At 41.9% G+C, this 22,700-nt stretch overlaps 2 protein-coding genes across 3 annotated transcripts in view; both read right to left on the reverse strand.

Moving 5' to 3' along the window:
- LOC308247772 (uncharacterized protein) overlaps positions 1-22,700 on the reverse strand; it is a 246,509-nt gene that overhangs the window by 126,905 nt on the left and 96,904 nt on the right. The window lies entirely within an intron of this gene.
- Positions 19,561-22,653, reverse strand: LOC308248768 (serine protease 58-like; the record flags this gene model as incomplete). The annotated part of the gene is made up of 5 exons (XM_080669057.1): positions 19,561-19,710; positions 20,079-20,227; positions 21,138-21,394; positions 21,830-22,010; positions 22,596-22,653. 5 exons carry the CDS (start codon positions 22,651-22,653, stop codon positions 19,561-19,563), a joined length of 795 nt encoding a protein of 264 aa, XP_080525183.1.

A 22,700-nucleotide genomic window follows, 5' to 3' on the forward strand; every position in this document is an offset into this window, starting at 1 on the left:
TATAGCTTTCAGTGTCCCCCTTCTAAATTGAAAATAGATTTTTTCAGGTCTCATGGAGAAATGCAAAGTCTTATAATTTACATTATTCAGTTCATTGATTTAAAAAATATCAATGAGAGAGTGACACTGCCTTTTAGCTACTAAAGTATTAAATGGGCATATTAAAAATTATTAAAAGGGAGAGAAACCAAGATGGCGGCATAGGTAAACACCTAAACTGCTGCCTCGCACAACAATATCAAAACTACAACTAAAAGACAAAACTGACACCATCCAGAACCACAGGAAAGCTGGCTGAGTGGAAATTCTACAACTAGAAGAAAAGAGGAGAGCACATTGAGACTCAGAGGAGCTGTAAAAAGCTGAGGTATGGAGACTCGCATGCAGAGAGGATGGGCGGCTGTGTGCATGGGCGGCTGAGTGTGCGCCTGGCTTTCTAAAGCGGGAGGGAGACAGAAGCTCCCGACTACGCAGAACTCCAGTCCCGGGCGAGATGCTGGGAAACCAGACTCATTCGGGGGGAACCTGGACTGTCAGGAAAAGAGAAAGCACACTGAGACTCGGGAGCTGCAGAAGTCAGAGGTCAGGAGTCATGCGCGCGGAGAGGACAGGCGGCTGAGTACACGGGCGGCTGAGTGCACAGCTGGCTTTCTAAAGCAGGAGGGAGACAGAAGCTCCCAACTGCACTGAACTCCAGTCCCAGGCAAGATGCTGGGAAACCAGACTCATTTGGGGGGAATCTGGACTGTCAGGAAAAGAGAAAGCACACTGAGACTCAGGGGAGCTGCGGAAGGCAGAGGTCCAGAGGCGTGCGCGTGCATAGAGGACTGACTGCTGAGTGCACGGGTGGCTGAGTGCGCGGCTGGCTTTCTAAAGCGGGAGGGAGACGGAAGCTCCCGACTACGCTGAACTCCAGTTCCAGGCGAGTTTCTGGGAATCCAGACTCATTCAGGGAGAAACTGGACTGTCTGGCAGCGGGCGAAACTCGAGGGCGGCTTTCTCTCAGAGGTGCTTGCAGCGAATACCGAGGGACACTGAGACCCAGGGGCCTCTTAGGGCAGGACTGACGGGAAGCCATTGCTGTTTGCTCCACCCTGAGACTCCGCCCCATCCAAGCTGAGCACAGAGGCTTTTGTAATTTTGCAAGTCTTGTCTCATAAGGGTGTCTCCAGCACAGAAGTTCTGCCAGCATAGACATAGCTGATCCTCACAGCCAATTGGCCTGGAGGTCAATTCCTCCCAGTGATACCAACAACAATCATGACTTAACTACAACAAGGCTGTGCACACAGTCCACAAAGGGATGTACCAAAAATGTCCACCTCAGGTAACTGGGGGAGGCTGAGCCACTGGGCCCTATAGGACACCTACCACACAAAGCTACTCTACCAACTCAGGGAAGCAGCAAAAATGTGGAGACAAAGAAACAGATCACAAATGAAAGAAATGGAGGAAAGCAAACAACTGGATATAGAGTTCAAAACCACGGTTATAAGGTTTTTCAAGAATTTCCTAGAAAAGGCCGATAAATTTAGCGAGACCCTCAAGAATATGAAAAAGGAACAACTAGAAATTAAACATACACTGACTGAAATAGAAAATATTATACAGATACCTAACAGCAGACTAGAGGATCGCAAGAATCAAGTCAAAGTTTGAAATACAAAGAAGCAAAAAACACTCAACCAGAAAAGCAAAAAGAAAAAAGAATCCAAAAATTTGAAGATAGTGTAAGGAGCCTCTGGGACAACCTCAAGCATACCAACATCTGAATTATGGGGGTGCCAGAAGAAGAGAGAGAGCAAGATACTGAAAACCTATTTGAAGAAATAATGACCGAAAACTTCCCCCACCTGGTGCAAGAAAGAGACTTACAAGTCCAGGAAGTGCACAGAACCCCAAACAAAAGGAATCCAAAGAGGACCATACCAAGACACATCATAATTAAAATGCCAAGAGCAAAAGACAAAGAGAGAATATTAAAAGCAACAAGAGAAAAACAATTAGTTACCTACAAGGGAGCACTCATATGATTGTCAGCTGATTTCTCAACAGAAACTATGCAGGCCAGACAGGAGTGGCAAGAAATATTCAAAGTGATGAATAGCAAGAACCTACAACCAAGATTACTCTACCCAGCAAAGCTATCATTCAGAATTGAAGGTCAGATAAAGAGCTTCACAGGTAAGAAAAAGCTAAAGGAGTTCATCACCGCCAAACCAGTATTATATGAAATCTGAAAGGTATTCTTTAAGAAGAGGAAGAAGACGAAAAAGGTAAAGATAAAAATTATGAACAACAAATACATGTCTATCAACAAGTGAATCTAAAACTCAAGTAAATAAAAAATCTGATGAACAGAATAAACTGGTGAATATAATAGAATCAGGGGCATTGAAAGGGAGTGGACTGATAATTCTCAGGGGAAAGGGGTATGGGGGGTGCGGGAAGAGACTGTACAAAAAAATGGATGAGGACAGTGGGGGAAAGGTAAGGGTAGAGGGTGGGGTGGGAACCGGGTGGAGGGGAGCTATGGGGGGAAAAAAGAGGAACAATTGTAATAATCTGAACAATAAAGATTAAATTTAAAAAAATTATTAAAAGGCAACTTTATAATTTTCCATCCTGAAATTATATTTCAAGCTCATTGGTAAAGGTAAATAGTGGTTCCTGGATTGGGACTGATTATCATTGGTCACTGTCATTTTACAAGTGGGAAAACTATGGATAAGGCACAGAGATTTGCCCAAGTCACAGTGCTAATAGCTCGAGACCTGAAACCCAAATCTCTTGACTCCCAATTCAAGGCCACCCCGACTCATAGTAAGCACTTCAGGAGGTGGGGGTGGGAAGGTAGAGTCATTTGGGTCTTGGGTGACTATTATTTGCATATAAAATGTTTTGTGTTGGACAACTGTTTTTACTTGTTACAGCTAATACTGTTAATTCTCATTTTAAAAATTAAGTTAAAATTAATAAAGTGGGTTTGAGTTTTTTAGGTTTTGATCTTTATAGTGAGTTATTTTTTTAAAATAATGATTAGTTCTGAATATTTGGGGGAACATACCCTCCAATACGATATTCTCCAAATAACATCATTTTGTATTATTTCATCCCTTTCAGTCTAAACAGGCAGTGTTTTAGAGTAGAGATTTTCAACTGGTGTGGCACAAAACTTTTTAAAACATGCAATACCTGACTTTTTAGTCAGGGGCACTGATCTCTTTTACCTTAAATTGTCAAATAAAAAAAAAATGACAACAGCCAATACAACGATAGCCGTCTGGTGTGAATGAATCAAAATTACACCTATTTTTTTTTTGTCACATTAACAAAAAAATATATTCTTTGGTGTGCCCCAGAATTTTAGTAATTAGTTTATTGTACCATGAGATGAAAAAGGTTTAAAATCTCCAGTGAGGGGATAAGATTCTCTCAAGAACTTTGTGAGCCTCTTGTGAGTTAACTCCATTAGACAAAAGCCACACCTGCGAAATCCTCTCTCCTTCGTGCCCGCTGAGACAGGAACTTTCTGGAGGCCCCAGGGCTTGAGGAAGAGGATCTGTGAGGCACCCTGAGTGTTTTCAAAGGGCCCGCTGTGTGAGTGAATAGTGCTCGGAGGAACCACATTTGACCTTTGAAAAGGTTTTACGGTCACACTTCTGGCCTTGCCTTTGACCTTCACTCACAACCATTTCTTAATTGTACCAACGGGTGCTGTCTGAAGAGGCTGCACAGTTTCAAAACCATCCGTTTCACAGTCTTCTCCGTTCCTCCCTTTCCTTTCACACCTCTCCACGCGCACGCTGTGCCTTCTACACTGTGTGGGAAGCCCAGCTAGAACGCCCCGTCGGTTAGGCCTGCTCTCCCCAGGGGCCTGCTCTCCACATACTGAAGACACCAGTGCTGCTCAGAGTTCTGCCACTGCATTACAGGAACCCCCCTCCTGTGTTCCTTCCGTCTGAGTCCTTACCACTAGCATCCTCGGGGTGCAGATCCCCACTCACCGTCCCTTCAGGGAAACTGGGGTTTTCTCTAACATGCTCCTCAAAGGCCTCCTGGCTTCCACCCGCTGTTGGTTCCAGGTCGCTCGCGCATGTTCAGGCATTTGTTCTGGCGGCACTGCACTCTCAGCACGGGGTTCGTCAGAGAAGAACCCCTAGGGGGGCTCTCTGTGGGCGCAGGATTTGATCCTCCTGCACTGTAGGAGCTGGTGATTGTGGGAGCAGGCCCTGCAAGACTGTTGCATTCCCACCTGAACCTGGAGCGTGAAGTCCGCCAGGCAGGAAGAGTCAGAGTCGGGAAGGGATGTTGGAGATCAAGAACAAGCCGAGCCCTAACCGGTGTGGCTCAGTGGATAGAGCGTCGGCCTGTGGACTGAAGGGTCCCAGGTTCGATTCCGGTCAAGGGCATGCACCTTGGTTGCGGGCACATCCTCAGTGCGGGGTGTGCAGGAGGCAGCTGATCAATGTTTCTCTCTCATCCATGTTTCTAACTTTCTAACCCTCTCCCTTCCTCTCTGTGAAATATCAATAAAATACATTAAAAAAAAAAAAAAAAAAGAACAAGCCAAAACCCACAAGCATGAGGTTTGAGCCCATAAACACAGACTGAAACCCGTGCCAGTTTTTATTGCCTCTACCTTTGGTGGTGTGAGTATCCTAGAAGGTATAGCTCGTTGTCACAGAGCTTGACACTCATGCTGGGCTCAGGAGTAAGATGCTGAAGGAACATCCAGGGGAAGATGGGGCAGTTGTTGCCTCACCTCAATGAGGAAAGTCCTCAGATCAGCAACAAGGCGTGAGAACTACAAAATGGCTGAAGCTCTCTAGATCTCTACACCACCCTGCTGTGGCCTGCCCTAAATGGAAACATACAGGAAAGGGAATTCTGGCCAAAGTGGTCAGACTGGCTAAACGAACACAGGCCAAGTCACCATATCCATCATATCTGTATCCAGCCAGTCAGAAGCAGGAAGGAAATGAAGAAAAGCTCACCCTCTTCCATTTAAGGACACTGCATCCAAGGAATAGCTAACCCTATGGGCTAAGCCCTAGTCAGCTGACTAAGCCACAAGGGAGATGGGAAATGTAATCTTCATTCCAGCGGTCATGGGCCTAGGAATTCCTTTCCTGGGGAAGGAAAGATTGATATTGAAAACGACTCAGTTCTGCCACAACACTCTTGGCTTTGCCTGGAATATCTTTTCCTCCTTTTCTGCTTGGCAAACCCTAGTTCACCCCTATAGACTCAGTTATTATCCTTCACTCCGTTTTCCTACTGGGTTTTATAAATCCCTCCATTTTGGTACTTTCTTGTTTATTCATTTAGAAAAATTTAAATCCATTGTTCTGGGAACTGAGGATCTAGCAATGACCAAAACAAAGCCCTTTTGTTTGCAAATTTTATTGCATCATAATCATATGGTATCCTCTGTACTCTGTCGCCAATTGAGACAAGAAGGGTAAGATTTATGAATAACTTCTAGCATAAATCTGTTATCCAGAACTAAGATTAAATAATTGAGGCTTCAAAAGTATTTCATATTCTTTCCTATTAATCACAAAGGTAATATTTGTGATTTATACATCATGTCTCTTTTAAGGAGTTATGGACCTTGAAAGGACCTTGGGGATGATCTAAGTTTAGTAAAGAAGTCTGAGTCTTGGATCACAAGATTATTTGCTCAGGATTATGTGCCAAGTTACTGTCAAGGCTAAAAAGTAGAGTCCAAGAACACTGATTATTAAACAATTACCCTTGATGCATGGCATTTTTGTGAAACACACACACACACACACACACACACACACACACAAAACAACCATGCTTATAAAATCAGTCTTTCTGAAAATTATAGCATCAAAATCCAGGTTTAAAAAAACCTGTTATTGAATTAATTTATTAGTTCTAATATTTTTTGGTAGAATCTTTAGGGTTTTCTATATACAGCATGGTGTCATCTGTAAATAGTGAAATTTTACTTCTTTATAATTTGGATACCTTTTCTTTTCTTTCTTTCTTTTTTTTTTTTTTTGTCTGATTGCTGTGGCTGGGACTTTCAATACTTTGCTGAATAAGAGTGATTAGAATGGGCATCCTTGTCTTGTTCCTAATATTAGAGAAAAAGCTTCTAGCTTTTTACCATTGAGTATGATGTTAGCTGTGGGCTTGTCACATATGTCCTTTATTATGTTGAGGTATGTTCCTTCTATATCCATTTTGCTGCAAGTTTTTATCATAAATGGATGTTGGATTTTGTCAAATGCTTTTTTTTCATCTATTGATATAATCATGAATTTTGTCCTTCAATTTGTTTATGTGGTGTATTATGTTGACTGATTGCAGATATCAAAGTATCCTTGCATTCCTGGAATAAATCCCACTTAAACATGATGCATAATCTTTTTAATGTATTGATGAATTTGGTTTGCTAATATTTTGTTGGGAATTTTTACATCTATGTTCATTAGGGATATTGGCTTGTAATTTTTTTAATAGTTTTTGGTTTTGGTATCAGGTTAATGCTGGACTCAGAATTAGTTTGGAAGCTTTCCCTTCACTTAAACTTTTTTGAATAGTTTGAGGACGGGTATTGTTTTTTCTTTAAAAGATTGGTAGAATTCACCTGTGAAGTCTTTTGATTACTGATTCAATTTCATTTCTAGTAATCAGTCTGTTCCAATTTTCTGTTTCTTCCTGATTGTCTTGAAATATTATATGTTTCTATAAATTCATCCATTTCTTCTAGTTTGTCCAACTTGTTGGCATATAATTGTTCTAGCACTCTCTTAAAATCCTTTGTATTTCCGTGATGTTGACTGTCATTTCTACTCTTTCATTTATGATTTTAATTGGACCCCTCTCTCTTTATTTTTTTATTTACTTTTTATGAGCCTGGCTAAAGGTCTAACTATTTTGTTTCTTTTTTTCAAATAATCAGCTCTTAGTTTCACAGATGTTTTTGTTGCTTTTCTATTATTTTTTTATCAACTTATTAATTCATTTATTAATTCATTTATTTCTGCTCTGATTATTATTTCCTTCCTTCCACTCACTTAGGATTTTGTTTTTCTTTTTATAGTTCCTATAGGTGTAAATTTATATTGAGATTTTACTTGTTTCTTGAGGTAGCCCCTGTATCTCTATGAATTTCTGTCTTAGAACTACTTTTGCTGTGTCCCAAAGATTTGAGATAATTTTGTTTCCATTTTCATTTGTCTCACAATATTTTTAAATTTTCTTCTGGATTTTTTTTCATTAATCCATTATTGTATAACACCATGTTTAATAATGAATAACATCTAAAAATTAAGTCCAATAAAGTTGCAGGTTACAAAATAAATACTCAGAAATCTGTTGCATTTCTATGAACAAATGACAAACTATCAGGAAAGAGAAATTAATAAAACAATCACATTTACAATTGCATCAAAAATAATAAAATACCTTGAAGTAAATTTAACCAAGGAGATAAAAAACTATACTCTGAAAACTATAAGACACTGATGACAGAAATTAAAGAATACACAAATGAACGGAAGGATATACTGTGTTTATGGGTTAGAAGAATAAATGTTATTTAAATGTTCACACTACCCAAAACATTCTATAGATTCAGTGCAATTCCTATGCCAATGGCAATTTTCACAGAAGTAGAACAAATCCTAAAATTTATATGGAATAACAAAAGATCCCAAATACCCAAAGAAACCTTGAGAAAGAAGAAAAATCTGGAGATATCATTCTCCTTGATTTCAAACTATACCACAAATCTATAGTAATTAGAAGTATGGTACTGGAACGAAAACAGACACATAGATCAATGGAACAGAATAGAAACCCAGAAATAAGCCCAAGCTTATATGGTCAATTAATCAACAACAAAGGAGGTAAGAATATTCAATGGGGAAAAGACAGTTTCTTCAATAAATGGTGTTGGGAAAACTAGACAAATACATGCAAAAAATATGAAACTAGACCACTGTTGATGGTTTCTTTTGCTGTGCAAAAGCTTTTTATTTTGATGTAGTCCCATTTGTTTATTTTCTCTTTATTTTCCATTGCCCTAGGAGCAGTATCAGTGAAGAAGTTCCTTTGGCATATGTCTGAGATTTTGCTGCCTGTGGATTCCTCTAGTATTTTTATGGTTTCCCATCTTATGTTTAAGTCCTTTATCCATTTTGAGTTTATTTTTGTGTATGGTGTAAGTTGGTGGTCTAGTTTCATTTTTTTGCATGTATCTGTCCAATTTTCCCAACACCATTTATTGAAGAGACTGTCTTGACTCCATTTTATGTTCATGCCTCCTTTGTCGAATATTAATTGGGCATAGTGGTTTGGGTCTATTTCTGGGTCCTCTATTCTAGTCCATTGATCTATATGTCTGTTCTTGTGCCAGTACCAGGCTGTTTTGAGAACAGTGGCTTTGTAATACAACTTGAAATCTGGTATTGAGATCCCACCTACTTTGTTCTTCTTTCTCAGGATTGCTGCAGCTATTCAGGGTCTTTTTTTATTCCAGATAAATTTTTGGAGAGTTCGTTCTAGGTCTGTGAAATATGCCGTTGGTATTTTAATGGGGATTGCATTGAATCTATAGATTGCTTTGGGTAGAATGGACATTTTGATGATGTTGATTCTACCAATCCATGAACACGGTATGTCTTCCATCTGTTTATATCTTCCTCTATCTCTTTTTTCAGTGTCCTGTAGTTTTTTGCATATAGGTCTTTTACTTCTTTAGTTAAGTTTATTCCTAGGTATCTTAATTTTTTTGGTACGATGGTAAATGGGATTGCTTTTTTAGCCTCTCTTTCTGTAAGTTCACTATTGGTGTATAGAAATGCCATAGATTTCTTGGCGTTAATTTTGTATCCTGCTACCTTGCCGAATTCATTTATTAAGTCTAATAATTTTTTGATGGAGTCTTTAGGGTTTTCTATGTACAGTATCATGTCATCTGCGAATAAAGACAGTTTCACTTCTTTTCCAATTTGGATGCCTTTTATTTCTTCTTCTTGTCTGATAGCAATGGCTAGTACTTCCAGTACTATGTCGAACAGGAGTGGTGAGAGAGGGCAACCCTGTCTTGTTCCTGTTCTTAGGGGAAATGGTTTTAGTTTTTGTCCATTGAGTGTGATGCTGGCTGTGGGTTTATCATATATGGCTTTTATGATGTTGAGGTATGATCCTTCTATTCCCACCTTGCTGAGAGTTTTTATCAAGAAAGGGTGTTGGATTTTGTCAAATGTTTTTTCTGCGTCAATTGATATGACTATGTGATTTTTTTCCCCTCCATTTGTTTATGTGATGTATCATGTTTATTGATTTGCGGATATTGTACCATCCTTGCACCCCTGGTATAAATCCTGCTTGGTCATGGGGTAGAAACCATCAACAAAACAACAAGAAAGACCACTACATGGGAGAACATATTTGCCAATCTTATCACTGACAAGGGTTTAATCTCCAACATTTACAGGGAATGTACAATTCAACAAAAGGAAGATAAACAATCCAATCAAGAAATGGGCAACGGATCTAAATAGAAACTTTTCAAAAGAAGACAGAAGAAGACCAAGAGACATATGAAAACATGCTCAAAGTCACTAATTATCCGAGAGATGCAAATCAAAACGACAATGTAGTACCATCTCACACCTGTCAGAATGGCTATCATCAACAAATCAATAAATGACAAGTGTTGGTGAGGATGTGGAGAAAAAGGAACCCTGGTGCACTGCTGGTGGGAATGCAGACTGGTGCAGCCACTGTGGAGAACAGTATGGAGTTTCCTCAAAAAACTAAAAATGGAACTCCCATTTGACCCAGTAATACCACTTCTAGGAATATATCCCAAGAAGCTAGAAACATCAATCAGAAAGGATATATGCACCCCTATGTTCATAGCAGCACAATTCACCATAGCTAAGATTTGGAAACAGTCTAAGCGCCCATCAGCAGATGAGTGGATTAAAAAACTGTAGTACATCTACACAATGGAATACTACGCTGCACTAAAAAAGAAGAAATTCCTACCATTTGCAACAACATGGATGGAACTGGAGAGCATTATGTTAAGTGAAATAAGCCAGTCAGAGAAAGATAAGTATCACATGATCTCACTCATTCGTGGAATATAATGAACAACATAAACTGATGAACAAAATAGTTCCAGAGACAGAGAAACATCGATTAGACCATCAAACCTCAGAGGAAAGGTAGGGGAGGGTGGGGGTAAGGGGGAGAGATCAACCAAAGGACTTGTATGCATGCATATGGGCCTAACCAATGGACACAGACAACAGGGGGGTGAAGGCATGAGTGGGGGGGATGGGGGGGTAATGAGGGAATAAGGACACATATGTAACACCTTAATCAATAAAGAAATAAAAAAAAACTAGACCACCGTCTTATACCACATACAAAAATAAACTAAAAATAGACTAAAGGTTTAAATGCAGGATCTGAAACCATGAAACTCTTAGAAGAAAGCATAGGCAGTAAATTCTTTGACATGTCTTTTAGCAATATCTTTTTGGGTATTTTCCTATGGAAAAGGCGGCAAAAAGCAAAAATAAACAATGGGACTACATCAAACTGTAAGGTTTTTGCACAGCAAAGGAACCCATCAACAAGACAAAAATGAACCTACTAAATGGGAAGAAATATTTATAAATGATATATTTGATAAGGGTTAATATCCAGAATATATAAAAAACACCTACAACTCAACATAAAAAAACAACACAAAAAAACAAACAATCCAATTAAAAAATGGGCAGAAGACCTGAATAGACATTTCTCCAAAGAAGATACACAGATGACCACAGACACATGAAAAAATGCTCAACATCACTAATCATCAGGGAGTTGCAAATCAAAACTACCATGAGATATCACCTCACACTGTTAGAATGGCTATTATCAAAAAAGACAACCAATTACAAGTGTTGACAAGGATGATGTGGACAAAAGGGAACCTTTGTGCACTGTTGATGGGATTGTAAATTAGCACAGTCATATAGAAAACAGTATGAAGATTCCCCCAAACTTAAAAACAGAACTACCATATGACTCAGCAATTCCACTTCTGAGTATTTATCCAAAGAAAACAAAAACAGTAATTTAAAAAGATACATGTACTCCTATGTTCATTGGAAGCATTGATTACAATAGCCAAAATATGGAAGCAACCTGGTGTCCATCGATAGATGAATGAATAAAGCCGAGGTGGTACATCTAAACAATGGAATACCAATCATAAAAAAGTATGAACTCTTGCCATTTGCAACAATACAGACAGACCTGCAGGGTATTATGTTAAGTAAAATAAGTTTGAAGGAGAAAGACAAATACTGTGTGAATTTACTTATACGTGGAATTAAAAAACAAAACAATGAACAAACAAAATGAAACAGAAACAAACTCAGAGGTACAGAGAACAAAGTGATGGTTGCCAGCAAGGAGTGGGGGTTTTGGCAGAAAGGGGAAAGGGATTAAGAAGTACAAACTTCCAGTCATTTTTTTTCTTAAAAAAACAAAACAAAACTCTGTCACAAGACAGTCTGTTGGGGTGTGTGTGTGTGTGTGTGTGTGTGTGTGTGTGTGTGTGTGTGTGTTAGTATTATGAACATCTTCTAGTTCCAATATGTGAAAAAAGGGATATAAGTAATTTGAATATAAACATATTAGAGATTGATAACATGGAGTAGTAAAATGTCAAGTTAAATTTTAAGGATGACAGATGACTCTTCTCATCAAGGTCTATGAAGCCCTTTCCTAAAATTTCATGTATTCCCTTGGGGATCTGATTTATGTTGATTTGAGTTCTGTAACAGTATACACAGAGACTCAAAAACTGAAAATCAGAGTTATAATTGAAAACATATAAAAAATTAAAGGCATTATACAGTTTTGAGCAGCCATAGAATTCTAACACACTTCCTTTCTCTTTGAACCTGTGTTTCCACACACCAACAGATACAGTCTAAAGCACAGGCCCCACATTCACACCTACACACTCAGCCGCTCACCTACCCTCTGCACACCTACACACTCACCCGCTCACCTGCCCTCTCCACACCTACACACTCAGCCGCTCACCTGCCCTCTGCACACCTACACACTCACCCGCTCACCTGCCCTCTGCACACCTACACATTCAGCCGCTCACCTGCCCTCTCCACAGTTCTGACACGTGTGTTCCACCTCTTTCCTCACTATGGGGGATGATGTGATGGAGGAATGAAAGTCAGGAGCACAGATGCAGAGCATAGAAAAATGTGTACTACACAAAGTCTGCGGGGGGAAAAGCTGTCAATGAAATAATACTAATTTATTTCAGAAAAATTAGTTTTCTATAGAATCACTGAAAATAGAGCCAGCTCCTCAGACCAAGTGCATGAGACTAGAAGGGAAGATTGTGATTCAGAGTTTAATCCAATATATTTTTGCAAACAAGTTATCTGAGCAAATACAATACATTGATGATTTCCTGAGAAAAGGGTTTAAAGCAGTACTATGAAATTAGCTCTCAAAGTCCAAAAAACAAACAAACAAGAAGAATTTAATATTTTTCTGATGGTACAAGAAGACTCCAAATTTAAATCACTAGAGGTTTTGTCCTGGAGCCTGCAATATTTCTGATTGTGCACTGTATTTAGACGGAGGGTACCATTAGATCAAATACCAGATTTTTAAAGTACACGAATATAGGGAGAGAAACCAAGATGGCGGCATAGGTAAACACCTGAACTTGCTGCCTCGCACAACCACTTCAAAACTACAACTAAAAGACAGAACGGACATCATCCAGAACCACAGGAAGGCTGGCTGAGTGGAAATTCTATAACTAGAAGGAAAGAGAAAAGCACACTGAGACTCACAGAAGCTACGGAAGTAAAGTGCAGAGGTATGGAGGCGCGCACGCTGAGAGGGCTGGCAACTGAGTACGTGGCTGTCTTTTTCAAGCGGGGGGGGGGGGGGGGGGGGAGACACAAGCTCCTGACTGCTCTGAACTCCAGTTCCGGGCGAGATTCTGGGGACCCAGCCTCATACAGGGAGAAACTGGACTGTCTGGCATCCGGTGGAACTCGAGGGCGGCTTTCTCTCAGAGGTGCTTGCAGCAATTACCAAGGGACACTGAGACCTGGGGGCCTATTAGGGCAGGGCTGATGGGAAGCCATTGCTGTTTGCTCCGCCCTGAGACTCCGCCCAATCCAAGCGCAGAGGCTTTTGCATATGAATGGCCTGGTCCTTTGAAATCTAAACTTACCTAACAAACTGCAGCTGAGTCAGAAAGACCCAGAACATCCAAAAGAAGGCCCAAGGCTCCTCAGCAGCTTGCACTGCTTCACAGCTGGGCCTCATCTGGGCACCTCCAAAACCCAAACAAAGAAGAGGAATCTGCAGATCTCTCCATAGCTCCTGCTGGGTGGCCTCAGGCAGAAGCTAAATTAGCACCTCCTTGGAGATCCAAGAGCCAGTGTACCCAGGGGTCAGAGTGGGACCATCCAGATTACAACTCCTCAGATCCATAAGGGACACACTCAGGGGGCAGACTCAGTGAGCACCAAAGCCCCACTAAAGCAAGTTCTCCCATTGTAGACACAGCTGATCCTCACAGCCAATTGGCTTGGAGGCCAATTCCTCCCAGTGATAACAACAACAATCAAGGCTTAACTACAACAAGACTGTACACATCCCACAAAGGGGTGCACCAAGAGTGTCCACCTCAGGTAACTGGGGAGGCTGAGCCACTGGGCCCTATAGGACACCTACCACACAAAGCCACTCTATCAACTCAGGGAAGCAGCCAAAATGCGGAGACAAAGAAACAGGTCACAAATGAAAGAAATGGAGGATACAGAGTTCAAAATCACGGTTATAAGGTTTTTCAAGAATTTTCTAGAAACTGCTGATAAATTTAGCGAGACCCTCGAGGATATGAAAAAGGACCAACTAGAAATTAAGCATACACTGACTGAAATAAAGAATAATATACAGAGATCCAACAGCAGACTAGAGGATCGCAAGAATCAGGTCAAAGATTTGAAATACAAAGAAGCAAAAAACACCCAACCGGAAAAGCAAAAAGCAAAAAAAAAAAAAAAAAAAAAAGAATCCAAAAATATGAAGATAGTGTAAGGAGTCTCTGGGACAACTTCAAGTGTACCAACATCAGAATTATGGGGGTGCCAGAAGAAGAGAGAGAGCAAGATACTGAAAACCTATTTGAAGAAATAATGACAGAACACTTGCCCCACCTGGTGCAAGAAATAGACTTACAAGTCCAGGAAGTGCAGAGAACCCCAAACAAAAGGAATCCAAAGAGGTCCACACCAAGACACATCATAATTAAAATGCCACGAGCAAAAGACAAAGAGAGAATATTAAAAGCAGCAAGAGAAAAACAGTTAGTTACCTACAAGGGAGCACCCATACAACTGTCCGCTGATTTCTCAACAGAAACTATGCAGGCCAGATGGGAGTGGCAAGAAATATTCAAAGTGATGAATAGCAAGAACCTACAACCAAGATTACTCTACCCAGCAAAGCTATCATTCAGAACTGAAGGTCAGTTAAAGAGCTTCACAGATAAGAAAAAGCTAAAGGAGTTCATCACCACCAAACCAGTATTATATGAAATGTTGAAAGGTATTCTTTAAGAAGAGGAAGAAGAAGAAAAAGGTAAAGATAAAAATTATAAACAACAAATAGATATCTATCAACAAGTGAATCTAAAAATCAAGTGAATAAAAAAATCTGATGAACAGAATAAACTGATGAATATAATAGAATCAGAGGCATAGAAGGGGAGTGGACTGACAATTCTCGGGGGGAAAGGGGTGTGGTGAGTGCGGGAAGAGACTGGACAAAAATCGTACACCTGTTGATGAGGACAGTGGGGGGGGGGGGGCGGGAAAGGGTAGAGGGTGGGGTAGGAACCGGGTGGAATGGAGCTATGGGGGGAAAAAAGAGGAACAATTGTAATAATCTGAACAATAAAGATTTATCATAAAAAATTTTAAAAAAGAGACTGAGAACAACAACAAAAAAAGAACCTTGGAGGTTCTGGCAAGCAATAAAATCATGGGCTGGAAAGACGCACTGTCTCCACTGATGCTCAGGAATTCCTTGCCTTTGGCACAGTCTGCGGCTGTCGGAGAAAGTGGGATTCTTTTGGTTACAAGTGGCTGGAACCTGACCCAAACGGGCTGAACAGGAAATTTGTCTCGTGTAACTGAAAAGCCCAGGCGTAGGTCCCAGGCTTCAAGCCTAGTTGAATTCAGGCTAAACAAGTCCCTTCTGCTTGGCTGCTCTCTGTCCTTTAACTCTGTGTGGCTTCAGCTTCAGGTTCTCCACAGCACAGCTCCAGTCTTTCCATCCTTTCAGCTTCAACACCAAAAAGCCAGAGCAAGTGGCTTCCGACCCGTGTGGCGTGAGGAACAGGGTGGAGGCACTGACTGGCGTGGGCCTCAGGTGCGTGTCTCACCTCTGAGCAATGACAGCGGCGCAGTCTTGGTGTGCATGGACTAAAGCGGGGGAGGGTAAGAATAAAACTCAATCTAAAACCTGGGGGCTGCTGTTGGAAGATGGAGTGGGTGGAGTTCTGGAATACAAACCACACATGGGTGCTATTAGGGGGGATCTCAATGGTGGCCACGGAGATGCTGTTTTACTGGCTCTGTCCGGACCACTTAGCAAGTAGCCTTAGTTCAAAGGTGATGGTAAGAAGGCCTGGCAAATGCACCACTTATAAGGCCACTGGAGCATCATTTCTTTAGCTGGACGACAGTGATACCACTAACACCTCAGGTGGCTGTTGTTTTTCGGTAAGGATTAATAAACCAATGCCTGTGAAGACATAGGTGGTTGATAAATGGCGATCATCTTCCCATTTCCCTTGGAGTCAACTTTTCCTTTCTTATGTTGGGAGATTTTCAGAATAGAAAGCATGTCTGATTCATTTTTTTAAAAATCTCTAGAACCTAGGGCTGAACCCAATACATAATAGACATTTAATGTACGCTGAGCCAACAGATGTTGGGTATATTAGTTAGGTTATAGAATAAACTGCTGTAACAAAGAAACCTCAATATAGAACAGCTCAAAGGAGATACGTGTTCACCTCTGTCACAGCAGTCTGGAGCCGCGGGCAGGTTTTGGTGGAAGGCAGCTAGCTCTGCTCCAGGAGACCCTGCAGCTCCCTTCTGTCTGTTCTGCTACATTTCCCTTGTTTCCTCGTGGGCATGCTTGAAGCTGGCTGACCTCCATCACAACTGTGCTCCAGCTCAGGGGAAGCGGGGAAAAGATATGTGCCGGAAACCAATCATTCTACCACTAATAGAAAGATGTGGCCAGGAAACTGGGAAGGCTGGTCAACAACCTTAATTGTTTTAATCACTCACTGTTTAGTTGAAACATTGTTAGCTGAAGCAGCCTCCACCTCTGTTTCTCCTATGTAAATTTCTGTTATTGGAATTTCCTGCCTAAAGGTTATGGGCGTATCCCATAGTCTCAATAAAAGGGATTGCAAGGCCAGAGCAAAGGGTAGTCCTTCCACTAGAGTTGGGCTCCCGCCTGGCCCCCAATATTTCCAAATTAATACTTTTCCAAGTCTCTTTTCATTTGTGTGCGGCCTTCTCCAGAACCCAAACCCTGAACCGGAACCCTGAGCCACGCGGGACGTGAAAGGGGTTCCCACAGATATGAAGGGCAGAAAGCTCCCTTTTAAGAATGTGATACAGATGTTGTGCACAGCTCTTCAACTCACATTCCCATCAGCAAAACTCAGTCCTGTGGCTACAACGAGCTACAGGGGTGTTAAGGCAGTCATGTCAGCTGAAACTCAGGGTCTGTTACCAGTTTTCTCAGTGTCACTGCCAGGGAAAGACAAACGGAAGGCCACATGCAAGGGACTGCAGAACGTGGTTTCAGAGTGTTACCTGAAGATGTGCCTCTCTATGTTAAAGGTAAAGATGGACGTCAGACTAAGGGGACTGGATGCTTAGCAGATTAACTAAATATAATGCACTCTAGAAAGAACCTATTTCTTTTAACTCGGCTCATCTGATTTTATTATGTCAGAAACATGAACCTGGATTTTATTTATGAAATTTTATTCTTAAAGAGTTACTTTTCTAGCAATGATTCACCCTCATTTGACCATTTTTCCATATGAAAGTTCTAAGGAATGTAGGAAGCATTATTTGAGCTAAGAATTAGATATTCAACTGAAGATATATATGAGAATCTTAATTGGTGAGTATATTTACAGTCTGTTCCATGTTGAAGGGAGTTGTCCTAAATCAAATAGGACATATTTAAGGCAATTAGATGTTCCAGAAAATCGGGGGCAGTCTAATTTTAGATATGTGGTGTTGTCACCAAGGCTATACAACACTTCTGAGCATGCACCACCAGTGTATACTTATTTATTTGTACATGTATTCTTTACATATATATATGAACTGAACTGTTGTGTACATTGTAAAACATACACCAAAACAGACATGTTTAAAGGATGAGTTACAATAAATGTACATGGAAGTTCTAATATTCACTTCTCACATTCTTCTGGGATTCAAGCACACCACTGCACAGGTCAGTGATAGAATCGGGACGGAACTCAGGTTTCCTGACTTCCAGTTCAGTGTCTTTCCTGTTAACCTCACTGCCTTCCTTCTCTAGAATCTAATGGAACTACAGTGTGACAGGCTTTTGTTCCAGAAAAGATGGAGTAAGTGCATCCCATTCTATGCCTCCTGCTAACAACAATGACAAATAACAAAATATACAAGTCATTCACCAGAAGACTTGAAAAGTGGCAAAAGGAAAGGAGAAGCAGCTAGAAAACTTGGGACTGAGGAGTGACCTGGCAGTGAGTTTCCTGGGTGTTTTTCTTGACCTCCATACTGTAGTTCCCCTTATCCACAGGAGATAAGTTCCAAGACCCCCAGGGATACCTGAAACCAGGGATAGTACCAACCCCTATGTATACTATGTTCTTTCCTATAACACATACCTATGATCAAGTTTCATCTATATGTTAGGCACAGTAAGAGATTAACAACACTAATAATAAAATAGAATCCTATATAATAAAAGGCTAATGTGCAAATTGTCCCCTCAGGAGTTCGACCGCTTGCTATGATGTGCGCTGACCACCAGGGGGCGGCGAAGAAGGAAGGAAGGCCACGGCCGGCAGCTGGCAGCCAGGGAGAGAAAGGCCCAGATTGGCCCTGATCGCCGGCCAGGCCTAGGGACCCTACCCGTGCATGAATTTCATGCACCGGGCCTCCAGGTATAACAATAAAATAAGGGTTACTTGAACACAAGCACTGTGATACCATCACAAACAATCTAATGACCTAAAAAGGTACTAAATGGGCAGGTAGCATATACAGCGAGGATACACTGGACAGAGGGATGATTCATGTCCCAGGCGGGATGGGACATGATGATATAAAATTTCATTACAATACTCAGAATGACACATAATGTAAAATTTATGAATTCTTTCTGGAATTTTCCATTTAATATTTTAGGACCATGGTTATTTTACAAGTAACTGAAATTGTGGAAAGCGACACTGTGGATGGGGGTGGGGAGAAGCTACTGTATATCCAGGCCTGAGTGATAGAAAAGTTTGCAACCTGGGACACCAGTAGGCAGAGACAAAAAATAAAATAAAAATAAAGCCCAGGATGCCCTAACTGGTTTGGCTCAGTGGATAGAGCGTCGGCCCGGCCACCACCATCTTTGTCGCGTCAATTTACATATTCCCTCCTTATTGGCTGTGGGCGCCTCCATCTTTGTCACAGAGTGATGGTCAATTTGCATATTCTGTCTTTATTAGATAGGATAAGTTTCAGTATTTCCCTGTTGTTTTTCTAGTAATCTTATTCCAGCCATCTTAGATTTTTCTGTGCTTAGCATTTAGAAAGATCTCTCAGATCATCCCTCCTTTCCAGTTGGTAGTCTGACCCATTTAACTCCTCTCCCCATTCCCTCAACTCTTAACTTTTTTGAAACCCTTATACTGTTGCTTTCTTAAAATTATAGCTTCTATTTTTAATAATTATATTGCTAACAGCTATTTAACATCCCGGCATTTACTGCAGCCTTACTAGATACGATGGAGTGAGAGGGACAGAACCCTGACTAAACACTAATGATGTCAGACAAAAGGAGGCACCACAGAGGTGCCCACAATCTCACTGTCACATTCCTGAGGCCTATATGTCCTCTGGAGGGCGGTGGGTGGCGAACAGCTCCAGAAAAGCCTGGGGAAACCACGGCAGGTAAGTAGAAAGTTGGAGAAGAGGAAGGGAGTAGTGAGAAGTTATCCCGTTTATGAGAAAATTATCCAGCTCAAGTTCTTTGATAATCACTCAAGCTGGGACTGAGAAAGGACAAGAAAAGTCAAGAGAACAGAAGGAACAGAAAACTCCGTGCAGCCAAATTCCCATTTGTTCTGAGATTAGAGGGAAAGGAAGGATCAAGGGTGGTCGACCAAGTTCCAAGGCCACTGGAAGAGGGACTACAGAGAGCTCAGTTGGTACGGATGACCTTGAGAATCCAGTCTGTATAGTGGGAAACCTTGGTGTAGTAGCCAATATCACCTCTCAGAACGCACCCCTCTGCCCAGGAGAGGATCCCTTGGAGCTGGTTTTGGCACAGGATTGGGGCAGCTTCTATTTCCTATTAGAAAAACGAGAGATGGGTCAGGCAGAGTAGCCAAAACGAAGATGATCTAGTTCCAAGTCCCTATCTGAGGGCCCAGAACAGAGAGATGTAGTAATAAGGACTGGGAGAAATGTGTGGTGGCCATCCTGGGCCCATGCCACCCCTCTCCCTAGGCCACGTCAGAGGAAGCCATAAAATAATGAGAACACTCTGAGATGTTCCCACCCTGGCATCTAAGTTCATTCCTGATTGGAAGGAGGACACTCATTCCTTCCCAGACCCCATTTACCTCGACCTCCTCTTGAATGTAGAGACAAGACATTGGATTGGGTTACAGGAGATATATGGATCCCAAAACAGTGTCTCAGAGGGAAAAGAGTTACCTTACAGGAGTGTGTGCTCTCCAGAGATGATCCCGCACAGAACATGTTCTCTGTGATTTTGACAGGAAATTTCCTTATCGGGGACTCTTGGCAGTTTTCATTAGGGAACCAAAAGACAGTCTGGTTTACCTCGATATCAGGATCTGTCTCTGAGCACATGCGTGTGCACGCGCAGACATGGGGTGGGGAGGGAGAGAGAAAGACAGAGAGAGAGAGACTCTTTCTCTTTGATCCTTCACATATTCATCTCCTTTTTTTCTCTCCTCTCTTCCCTCTTTTCTGTTATTAACTTCTCCATTATTCAATGAAAGAAAAAGCCAAAATGAAAAGGAACCAGAGCCCTAGCCGGTTTGGCTCAGTGTATAGAGGCAAGAACACTGGATTCCAGAGACCTCTAGCCATAAATAGCCATGTTAACCCTGAGTATATCATGTCAACTATTTGGGCCTCAATCCCCACATTAATAAAATTAGAGGTTAATATATGCAAGTTCTCAGGCCCCATCCAGCTCTCAGGATCCTATATAATGAAAGCCTAATACGCTAAGTGTCTGGTTGACACTGCTTTCAACCAATCAAAGCATAATATACTAATGATATGCTAAGGCCACTCAACCAATCAAAGCATAATATACTAACGATATGCTGAGGCCACTCAACCACTTGCTATGACGTGCACTGACCACCAGGGGGCAGACGGTCCAACCGGTAGGTTAGCTTGCTGCTGGGGTCTGGCAGATAGGAACTGAGCAAGATGGGCTGGACACACCCTGGAACCCTCCCACAGTCCCTCCCTGGCTGGCCAACCTCCCACATCCCTCCCTGCCCCGATCATGCACCGGTGGGGTTGCTCAGCCTGGCCTGCATCCTCTCACAATCCAGGACCCCTTGGGGGATGTTGGAGAACCAGTTTCGGCCCGATCCCACAGGCCAGGCAGAGGGACCCCACTGGTACATGAATTCGTGCACCAGGCCTTTAGTCTATAATAAAAGTTATATGGTAATCCTCATTGATTGCTTACTCAAGGAACACTCAAGGTCTGTCTTGAGGGTCACTCACCAAAATTCTTCCATGTCCACCCCCAGCCAGAAACAGTGCACGTGTCCTCTCTTCTGTCCTCCGTGGTATTGGGCAGAATGGCCAGCTTCACCTCATCATTGGGCTCTAGGGGCTGTGTCAACTTGACAAGCATGAGGTCATGCTCAGAAGAATCCCGGGTGAAATTTGGGTGTTGGACAGTAAGCATGGCTCTTAAGTTCCCCCCAATTTTTAAGAAACCCTCATCATTTGAAGCAGCAATATCTATCTCGAGAAATCTGGAACAGGCCATGAGAAATTAGTAGAGAAAGGAGACATTATTCTATTACTCATCTTGCATCCTATTTCCCCCTCACTTGCTTTGTGACTTGGCATGAGTTCCATCACTTGCCAAGACCCCTGTCCCCTTGTCTGGAAAATGAGACATTTCCATTGCAGTTCTGTAATTCTTTGATTTGTACCATACTATATGTGGGCTTTTATTCCCTCTTGGTTCATCCCTTGGTCCTTGGCTTCCCCAATTCCCTCTGTCTACATCATCCCATTCAAGAATCTAACTCATAACCACATGGATCTACTTCCTGCCTCCTTCCAACCACTTCTCAGGTTTGAGAGTCCCCGTGCCCATCTCTTAAAGGCTGAGCCTTGGTACCCCTGAGCAATCCCAGTGACTAAGGGGGAAGTCCTTTCCCTCCAGGACCCCCATCACTCACGGCAAGAAGCAGTGGGCTGCAGTGAGAGCCCATTGATGGTGGATCAGGGTCCCCAAACAAGACTCATGTTCAGACTTCAGGAAAATAAAGAAGGTTGGTGCAGTTTTGATGCTCAACTGATTGAATTGCTGAGCTAATTTTTTTTGTGCTGGCATTGGTGTTACGGTTGTTGCTGTTATTGCTGCCAGATTGGAGAAAGGAGGGGAGAATATTAGAGACAGGGACAGGCATTCCAGAGGACAGATCTGAGATATTTTATGTGGACGTGCTTTGAAATTGTCAATGTGTTATTGATGCTTAAGGTATTACTAAGCCTCTTCAAAATCCTTCTGTTAATTTTCCCTTTGAGTTCCTGCTGTATTAGTTTCCTTCCTTCCTCCTTCCTTCCTTCCTTCCTTCCTTCCTTCCTTCCTTCCTTCCTTCCTTCCTTCCTTCCTTCCTTCCTTCCTGATTCTTCTCTTTTCTTCAAGCTTCCTTCTTAGCTATACAGCAAAATCACACTCTTCTGCTAACACCTACCATCCATAGTATAAAATATTATCTCAGTTCAAATCTTCTCTTGCACCCCAGGAGCTGGGGAGCCAGAGGAGAGTCAGTGGGCTCTAGATACCTCTGAGTGTTCCAGGAAACGGCAATCACTGGAGTCCTGAATTCCTTTTCTTTCTAACGGATGGCCTCTCCACCCCTGGATCTAGACCCATGTCCTCCAGGTTTTGTCTATATGGCCTTTTCCGAATTTTAAGCCAAAGTAGGAACCTGCACTCACCTGTCACCGTCAGAAAGGTGAAGACTAGAAAGAGGTGGTTCCTATCTGCTGTCTCCATACCCTCTTCCAGTGAGAAGACCTGGGAAGGGAGGGAACCGCTTAACC

The sequence above is a fragment of the Plecotus auritus genome (assembly GCF_963455305.1).
Source record: "Plecotus auritus genome assembly, chromosome: 5".
In the NCBI taxonomy this organism is placed as follows: domain Eukaryota; kingdom Metazoa; phylum Chordata; class Mammalia; order Chiroptera; family Vespertilionidae; genus Plecotus; species Plecotus auritus.